Source organism: Pithys albifrons, chromosome 1 (assembly GCF_047495875.1).
Source record: "Pithys albifrons albifrons isolate INPA30051 chromosome 1, PitAlb_v1, whole genome shotgun sequence".
NCBI lineage: Eukaryota > Metazoa > Chordata > Aves > Passeriformes > Thamnophilidae > Pithys > Pithys albifrons.
The window spans coordinates 126,452,003-126,461,354 of record NC_092458.1 but is presented as its reverse complement, the minus strand read 5'-3'; the positions used below and the strand labels follow the sequence as shown (position 1 = coordinate 126,461,354).

General features: G+C 63.7%; 1 protein-coding gene across 1 annotated transcript; it reads left to right on the top strand.

Annotated features, from left to right (window-relative positions):
• Window positions 1-3,697: 3,697 nt before the first annotated feature.
• OLIG2 (oligodendrocyte transcription factor 2) lies at window positions 3,698-6,003 on the top strand. Its single transcript, XM_071573909.1, has 2 exons — window positions 3,698-3,746; window positions 4,058-6,003. Exon 2 carries the CDS (start codon window positions 4,097-4,099, stop codon window positions 4,991-4,993), a length of 897 nt encoding a protein of 298 aa, XP_071430010.1. The 5' UTR covers window positions 3,698-3,746; window positions 4,058-4,096; the 3' UTR covers window positions 4,994-6,003.
• Window positions 6,004-9,352: the final 3,349 nt, after the last annotated feature.

The following is a 9,352-nucleotide window of genomic DNA, read 5'->3' as shown; positions in this document are numbered from 1 at the left end:
AACAACAAAATATGTTTTAATCTGATTGAGGTACAACCAGAAATAATTAATACAAGAAAAAAAGGAAAATGGGCCAGATCTGAACCTCCCACAGTTTGTTCTCTGCCCTGAGAGTCCCCTCACACCTTTGCACAGGGGGCAAAGATCCTTCAGGCAACCCCCGACCCCACGTTCTGTGGCAGGTGCTGAGTGAGGTTTGTGCTCCGCGGGGGTTTGAAGGGGGCAGCGCTGACCCCCACGGACCCCCTGAAGATCCCACCCTTACCCGAGCGGTTTAAAAGGCCGCGGAGCTGCCCGGCCCGGCTCGGAGCTCCCAGCCCCGCCAGCAGATGGGAGGCAGACAGCACTGGGACCGGGCCCCGCGCTTTCCGAGGCAGCGCTAAAAGCGCTTTCAGCTGCCAGAGCTGCAGTCACGGCGCGGCCCTCGGTCCTCGGGATGCCTCGGATTCCTCCCAGCCAGCCAGGCAGCCTCAGGGTGGCTCTGTGTGTTCCCCGGACTTTGAGGGAATATGGGCAATAACCCCCCAAACAATAACCTAATGACATTCCAAGTGATTTTCAACATGAAAGCGATAGTCTGGTTTTCATTAAGTTCATCATGTTCCCTCATTGCCTTCGTTCGTGCCTTAGTTGTCTACAGGCGCTATTAAAAAAAAATACATATTCATAGCGAAGGAAATAGGCTCTGCTCCACATCTTAGTGTCAAAATCAAGTTCGGGTGAAGGAAGGGCTCCTCTGGGACCCCTCCGGGGCCGCTTCTCGGGATGCGCCAACGAGCGGCACTTTGCAAAGCGGAGCCTTCTCCAGTCCGGGAGGGAGGGAAGGAGGGAGGGAGGGAAGGAAGGATGGAGGGAGGGAGGGAGGGAGGGAAGGAAGGAGGGAGGGAGGGAGGGAGGGAGGGAGGGAGGGAGGGAGGGAGGGAGGGAGGGAGGGAGGGAGGGAGGGAAGGAAAGAGGGAGGGAGGGAGGGAGGGAGGGAGGGAGGGAGGGAGGGAGGGAGGGAGGGAGGGGAGGGAGGGAGGGAGGGAGGGGAGGGAGGGAGGGAGGGAGGGAGGGAGGGAGTGCGGCGTTTAATTTGTCATCTCACGGCAGAGATCACCCCCCTTTGGTCCTTGCACCCCCGGCAGGGCGGCAGAGCAGAGAACCCTGCGCGGAGACCCGCGGGGCGGGAGGGACAGAGCGCGTGTCCCGACAGACGGACGGACGGGGATCGCCAAAGGCAGAGCTCGGTCCGTGACGGACACAGATCCCGCGTTTGCTGCTGCAGAGGCGGCGGGGGGTTCCTCTCTGGAGTGGGGAGGAGCGGGGGGGAGTAAAGAGGAAAAGGAAAAAAGGAAAAACAAGTCAGGAAAAACAACCAAAACCCGAAAAGGAGAAAACTAAAAGGAAAAGGAAAAAGAGAACGAAAATGAGAAGGAGAAGAGAAAAGTAAAGATAAAGAAAAAGGGAAAGAAAAAGGGAAAGGGAGAAAAACAAAAAGATGTGAAGGAGGATAAGGAGAAGAAGGTAAAGGCAAAGAGATAAAGGAAAGAAAAAGAGGAGAAGGGAAATAGAAAGGGAAAGGGAAAGGGAAAGGGAAAGGGAAAGGAAAAGGGAAAGGGAAAGGGGCAAGTCCACAGCTCAGTTCTCCCTCCCCGGGATCCCCGGGGAGCTGCGGAACGGCCCCGCAGGGCCCAGCGACTCCGCAGCCCCCGCCGCGCCCCGTCCTCTCTTCCCCAAAGCTCCGCTCTTCGCCACCATCCCTTCCGACAGTGACCCCCACCTTTGCTCCAGACTCCCCTGCACAGCCTCCGAGCCCTCCCGTCCCGTCCCGTCTCATCCCATCCCATCCCATCCCATCCCATCCCATCCCATCCCATCCCATCCCATCCCACTCCATCCCATCCCACTCCATCTCATCCCATCCCATCCCATCCCATCCCATCCCACTCCATCCCATCCCATCCCATCCCATCCCATCCCATCCCATCCCATCCCATCCCATCCCATCCCATCCCATCCCATCCCATCCCATCCAATCCCATCCCATCCCCGGGCCGAGGGAGCTGCGAGGTAAAGCCGGTGGGTCCCCGGGGCTGAGCCGCGGCTGCCGCAGACCCGACGGGGAGAACAGGACCCTCCATCCACCTGGAAGCGGAGGGGCGGCGGATCCGACTTTTTAAGAAGGAAAGATCTCAGCCTTTAAGAAGGAAAATTATCGAGCCCTGGAAGGCGGGCGGGAGACGAGTCATGCCGGCCTTTTCCTCCTCCTCGGCCCGGCCCGGCGGCCCCTCCGCCCCTGCGGGCCTGGCCGGGCCCGTTCGCCCTGTCCAGGCCGGGCCCCGCCGGGAGCCGCGGCCGGGGCAAAGACGCCGCCGCTTAATTAGTTGTGCTCGTTGTTGCCGTGTTTTCTGCAGCTCCAACAATGCGCCTCGCAGAGCCATCAGTCAAAAGGCAGAGCTCGGCTTCCCGCTGCCGCCTCGCCGCTTCCCCGCCACGAAATAAAGGCAAAGTTGGCACAGACGTGTGTGCCCCCTCCCCGTCCCGGGGCTCAGGCCCAGCTCCCCCCACCCTCGGGGTGCGCCCCGTTCCCCGGCCGGGCTCCGCACCCCGCAAACAGGTGCGGGCACCGAGGGCCGGGCCGGGGCCGGGCTCGGGGGGAGGTCCGGGCACGTCCCCGGTGGGCAGGCCGGGGCCGGGGGGCAGCGGGACACACGCCGGGCGGCGGGCGGCGGGCCCGGCTGTCGCTGGGACAGATTTTCCTAATTGACCTGTTACGGATCATCCCCGCAACCGTTGGGAAACACATTTCCACGCTTCACTTCTTAACGTTTTAAATACATATTTAACGGATGGTTGAGGCTTGCCGGGCCAGCTGGGAAACACACGGGTGTAAAAATAATACAACAAAGGCAGAGGGGCCGGGGGGAGCGGCGGGGAGGGGGCGGCCGGGGGATTTACCCCGTGGGAGGAAGCCCCGAGCCTGTTGCACGGAGCTGCCGGGGCGAGGGGGCTCTCCGGGAAACGGGCGAGCAGCGGAGGAAGGCGAGAGGCATCTCCAAAGGTCTTTTTGTTGTTGTTGTTACTGTCTTTACACTTTCTTTCTTTCTTTCTCTCCCCTCTTCCTCTCCGGTCTCGCTAAAAGCTCCTTTCGGGGCAAGTTTAGGTGGCGGAGCTGGAGCTCCGCGGAGAGATTCCCTAGTGGGGGAACGGAGTGGCCGAAATCACTCTTTTCTTCGCCTCCCTTTGCTGCACCGAACGGGGCAATAACGCCCGGGCTGGGGGCAGGAGGGGACAGCGGCGGGGGAAGCTGCGGCTGCCCGGTGCGAGTGGCTGAGCGCTCCCCGGCGGGGCGGGGCGGGCCGGGGGGCAGGGAAACACCGACGTGCCGGCGGGAGCCAGGGGCTGTTTGGTCCCGTCCCCGTCCCGTCCCGCCCCCCCAACAGCTGTTCGCGGCGCTGTCATTGTTGCATTTTATTATGGATTTGACAAAAGTCCCTCCCCCCCACCGCGCCCCCCCCGCCGGGCTCCCCGCGCCGCTGCCGGCCGTCCCCCCCTGTCCGCCCGCCCCATCGAGCCGGAGCGGCCCCGGTGACATCAGCCGCCCCCCCCGCCGCCGCCGCGGATTGGCGCAGCCCCCCTCCCTCCCGGTGACATCGTTCCTCCCCGGCGCGGCTATAAAGCGGCCGCGGCCGCCGCCGCAAGGTGCGCGCTGCTGCCGTGCTCGCCCGTCCCGGCGCGCCCTCCCCGCGCCCGCCCCGCGCACGGTAAGTGCCCCCCGCGCCCCCCGGCGTGGCACCCACCGAGCGCCCGGCCCGACGGAGAGGCGCCCAGGGGAGGGACGGGACCGGACGGGACGGGATGGGACGGGATGAGACGGGGTGGGACGGGAGGGGAGGTGCCCCCCGACGACGGGAGGGAGGGCGGGCAGCGCGGCCGGTCCCGTCGGGAGAGCCGCTCCCCGGCCCCGCGGAGCGGCGGCGGACCAGCCTCCCCGACGGGGCGGGCGGCGGGGCCCCGGCGAGCCTGGGCGGGCGCTGACGCGGGGCCGCCCGCGGGCTCTCTCCCCTCGCCGCAGGCAGAGCCCGGTGCGCGCCGCCGCCCCGTCCGCCGGGCCATGGACTCGGACGCCAGCCTGGTCTCCAGCCGCCCGTCCTCCCCGGAGCCCGATGACCTCTTCCTCACGGCCAGGAATAAAGGCAGCGGCGGGGGCTTCACGGGCGGCACCGTGTCCAGCTCCACGCAGAGCGACTCCCCGCCCGAGCTGAGCGCCGAGCTGCGCAGCGCCATGAGCGCTGCGGGCGTGGTGGTGGTGGACAAGCTGGGCTTCAAGTCCTCCTCCTCGTCCTCCTCCTCGTCCTCGTCCTCCTCCTCCAAGAAGGACAAGAAGCAGATGACGGAGCCGGAGCTGCAGCAGCTGCGGCTGAAGATCAACAGCCGGGAGCGCAAACGGATGCACGACCTGAACATCGCCATGGACGGGCTGCGGGAGGTGATGCCCTACGCCCACGGCCCGTCGGTGCGCAAGCTCTCCAAGATCGCCACGCTGCTGCTGGCGCGCAACTACATCCTCATGCTCACAAACTCCCTGGAGGAGATGAAGCGCCTGGTCAGCGAGATCTACGGCGGGCACCACGCCGGCTTCCACCCCGCCGCCTGCCCCGGGGGCATGGGCGCTCACTCGGCGCCGCTGCCCGGCCACCCGGCCCACCCCGCCTCGCACCCCGTGCACCACCCCATCCTGCCCCCCGCCGCCGTCTCCAGCGCCTCCCTGCCCGGCTCCGGCCTCTCGGCCGTCAGCTCCATCCGGCCGCCCCACGGGCTCCTCAAGTCGCCCTCGGCCGCCGCCGCCGCCGCCGCGCCGCTGGGCAGCGGCTTCCAGCACTGGGGCTTCCAGCACTGGGGCGGGATGCCGTGCCCCTGCAGCATGTGCCAGGTGTCGGCCCCCCCGCACCACCACGTCTCCGGCATGGGCACCGCCAGCCTGCCCAGACTGGCCACCGACACCAAATGAGCCCCTCGGCGGGGCCGCCCCACCGCGCACCTCCAGGACCTACAAACGCTCTTCCCCGGAGGCAGCGGGTCCTCCCCGCGCCGCTCCCGGGGCCGTCGGAGGGGCGGCGGGAGGGGCTGGAGCCCGGCCCGGGTCTGCCCTGCTTCCCGAACGGCGGGGAACCCACCCCGGCACGAGTAACGCCCCGCGCATCTTCTCTCTTTCTGATTTCCCGACGTTGCCGATAACTTCGCCAGGAGGGGAGGGTGGTCCCTGGGCTCTCCGCGAAAGGAGGAACCAAAACTGCAGAGGGGCTTTTGCTCCTTTATTTGTTTGTTTGTTCGTTCCCTCCCCTCTCCCGGTTTCATTTCCACACTCAGAGCCTTTGGAACAGATCCTGAGGCACATTCCTGCCTGGCAAACGCCTCTCGGGGCGCCCGGAGCCGGCCGGTGGCAGCGCCGCTCCGGCTGGAAGTGTCGCCGGCAAAGTCAGTTTATTCAGTTTATTCCCACTTTTCCCCCTTCCCGCCCGCCGTTTTGTCCTTTTGTCGGTTTTCTTTCCCGTTCGGGATTTGTAAATACTCCGAAAACGACGCGAGTTCGCTCTGCCTGAGCTTTCCGTCCGTGCACTTGTCCTGTGTCAGCCTCATGAGTGAAAAAGGTGTCGGTCTGCCTTGATTTTGTTCGTTTGGGTTCTTGGGATTTGTTGGGTTGTTTTTGTTTTAAGCGGGTAACACGTTTGGTTTGGTTTCTTTCCGTTCCTGCCACCTTTAACAAAGTTTCAACTCTTTAATGCTCTTTTCTGTGTAGGAACTTTCACCCTGTCCGTGTTGCAATACTGAGAACTTGGGCTTGTTTCTGAAATAACAACTTTTCTTATCGCTGCCCCTTGCAGAGATTTTATCATCTGTTTATTTTTGTAAAAAAAAAAAAGAAAAAGAAAAAAAAGTTGCTAAATAATATTTATTACTTGTTTGGTTGCAAAAAAAAAAGTGATTCACTGTTGAGATTTTAAATAAAAAAACCCACAAAAACAACAAAAAACATTTTAAATAAATGTCCTTTTCTTCTTCCTCGCTGTTTTGGGGAGACAGAGGCAGGTGGGGAAGGGATGAGAACACTTTAGGGGCATCCCTGCCTTTTACCCAAGTTTTTTGTTGGTTTGCTTTGCTGGCTAATCGAAATCGTTTGGGGGTTGGGGTTGGGCTTTTTGTTGGTTTTTTTTTTTTTTTCTCATTTGTTCCTCGCAGATTCAGGGCAGCAAGGAAGAAAAACCTTCTGGGACCGCGTTCAGAATCTGAAAATTTTTGTCTATCGAACCCAGTGCTTGGCAGGGGCTAAATATTAATTAAATATTAATTCGGGGGGAGGAAACATTAAACTTGGCAGTGGGGAGTTTGCTCATTGCAACGGCTCCGACGCACTTGACCTTCAACCAAACGAAACTCCACGGAAAGGAAAATTATTTTCTTCCCGAAGTCGATCGTGTCTCTCGCCCGGGGGTGTTTTAGCAGTTCTGGGCAGGTATTTGGGCCGGAAATATTTCGCCCGCCCCGAGGAAAGGGCTTTCCGCGCGGAGGGTGAGGAGCAGCCCGTGGCTCCCCCTTTCCTGCGGGGAGGAGAAGGGGAATGACCCAAGCGAATCCCGCGGGTTTGAGGCAAAGGAGCTCGGCAGCCCCCGCAGATTCTCCCGGTGCCGTCGCCCGCCCTGAAGGGGCCGGGCCCGCATCGCTCTCGGGGCTGCAGATGGGCAGGAGACCCAAACCCCGCGCCTGGCCCCAGCAAATCCTCTCCCGTCTCTCTCTCTAGACCGACAGATACCCAGACAACTATTTAAAATAACCAGTTGGCTACCAAGGCGTACATACAAAATTATTTATGTATTAGCACGGGCCGTGAAGGAGTTTTGAGTGCACAGACACTCCCGAGGGAACGAGAGAGTTCGGACCCGGGGGGATTTTATTCCCTGTGTGAACCGCAGCGGTCCCGGGCGGGGCTGTTCGGGGTCACTGCGGGGAGCGAGGGGGTCGCGGCCCGACCTCCCCTCCGGGTTCTGCCTCGCCGGGTCCGCTCCATCCTGCGCCAGCCCCTTCAGGAATGGGAAGTGGTTCGGAAAAGGTGTCCCCCAGCCCAGCGACTGTGAGAAATAACCCCCGATTTTCTACAGCGACATCCAGCCCAGCCTCTCCCGAGCCCCGCAGATAATCCCCCTTTCCAGCACTCTCGGCTCTGGCCAACAAAACCCCTTTGGCGACGGGAGAGACGAAGCCCAGGGGACCCAAGACGAGCATCGCTGATGGCCCAGGTGCCTTCTTCTGCTCCGGGTGGTCCCGGCGCTCCCCTGGTTTCAGGGTTCGCCTGAGGGTGCCAGCTCTGGGCCGGTTTGCGGCTTTGAGGGCGATCCTGGCAGAACGAGCCCCCCCGCTCCGACTTCTCCGACGGTGGGGAGGGGAGAAAGTCGGGCAAAGCGGGGGGCTGGCGGGCAGGCAGGTGTCTGCCAGCGCCCTGCGACGGTCCCCGCCACGGGCGCCCTTCTGCCAGCCAAAGGCCGGGCAGGGCCGGCCAGGGGGCACAGCCCAGCCCAGCCCAGCCCCCGCCGCTCCTCCCCCGAGCCCGCGGCATTCCGGGGGTGCCCGGGCCAGGATGGGGAGCTCCCGCCAGGCCAGAGCCGATGGGATGTGACCCCCTGCCCCGGTGTGGCTCCCGGAGCCCCGTTCCCGGTGTCCAACCCCCCCGCACACACACACACATGTGCAGGGAGGCCGCAATAAGCAGAGCAGCTTTCCCAATTAGCAGGGCTCGGCGAGGGAGCGCTGCCGCGGAAGAAGGGCAGGAGCAGGTGAGAATTAGAGGGAGCATCATTAGGAGCTGTTCTTTGTCTCTATTAAAGGCAATAATTAGCACCCTGACAGATGCAAAAGTCGGCAGTGGCCAGAAGCCGGTAAATCCTGCTCGTCTGCCTGCCCAGCTCCCACCCCGAGGGCCTTGCCCGTCGCTAACAGGTGGTCCCGGGGAGCCCCGACGGGCCGCACGCCCGGGAGGGGGAGACTTGGGGGGGATCGCGGGGATCCCGCTTCTCTGCGGGGCCGAAGGCAGAGAGGGCATCGCCCCCCGCATCCCGGAGCCCCCTGTCCCGCTGCCCCTCGGGCTGAGGCTGCTCATCCTCCCCCGGAGCGCGGCGAGCTCCGGGGCCCGTGCCAGTCCCTCGGCCGAGCCGCGCCGGGCAGCCAGCTGTGCCCCCTCGGCCCCCCTCCCGGGGGGCTACCTGCAAATGGAATTAGCAGTCCTGCCGGGCCCTCCCGCCCGCGCTGCTCCCCATATGCTGCCCCGCACCCGGCAGCGCCCGCGGGGCTCCCCCGACGGCACCGCCCGCAGAGAACCCGCGACTGAGGCCGGGTTGGGTTACGGGCGGGGGGGCAGCCCATATGCTCGGGGGCCACCCCGGGGGGCTCTGCCAGGGGTCACCTGTGCCTCAGCCGGACCAGGAGCCCCAGGCACTCTCATTCAGAGGGCAGCCCCAGCCCCTCTGCAGCCCCAGCCCCTCCTGCTGCCCCAGCCCCTCTGCAGCCCCTCCTGCTACCCCAGCCCCTCTGCAGCCCCTCCTGCAGCCCCAGCCCCTCTGCAGCCCCAGCCCCTTTGCAGCCCCTGCCCCTCCTGCTGCCCCAGCCCCAGCCCCTCTGCAGCCCCAGCCCCTCCTGCAGCCCCTCCTGCAGCCCCAGCCCCTCCTGCTGCCCCAGCCCCTCCTGCTGTCCCAGCCCCTCCTGCAGCCCTCTGCAGCCCCAGCCCCTCCTGCAGCCCCAGCCCCTCCTGCAGCCCCAGCCCCTCCTGCAGCCTCTGCCCCTCCTGCAGCCCCAGCCCCTCCTGCAGCCTCTGCCCCTCTGCAGCCCCAGCCCCAGCCCCTTCCCACTTTCCCTTCTCTTTCCCTCCTTCCCCACTTCCCGTTTCTCTCGTCCATTTTCCTTCTCTTCCCCACCAGCCCCTCCTGGCCCAGAACATGGAGAGAGAGGCAGGAGCTGCAGGGACAGGACAAGGAGTGATGGGTTCAGACTCAAAGAGGGGAAATTTATGTTCAATATACGGTTCAATTCCTCTCTGGGAGGGTGGGCAGGCCCTGGCACAGGGTGGGCAGAGCAGCTGTGGCTGCCCCATCCCTGGGAGTGTCCCAGGCCAGGTTGGACAGGGCTTGGAGCACCCTGGGCTGGTGGGAGGTGTCCATGGCAGGGGTGGCACTGGGTGGGCTTTGGGGTCCCTCCCAACCCAAACCAGTCCATGATTCTCTCAGCACACTTTAGACAGAAACTGGAAGGCATCAAGGAAGCCCAGGGGAAGGGAAAGGTTGGTGGAATCAGGTTGGTTTTCAGCCTCTGCCTGAAAAAATTT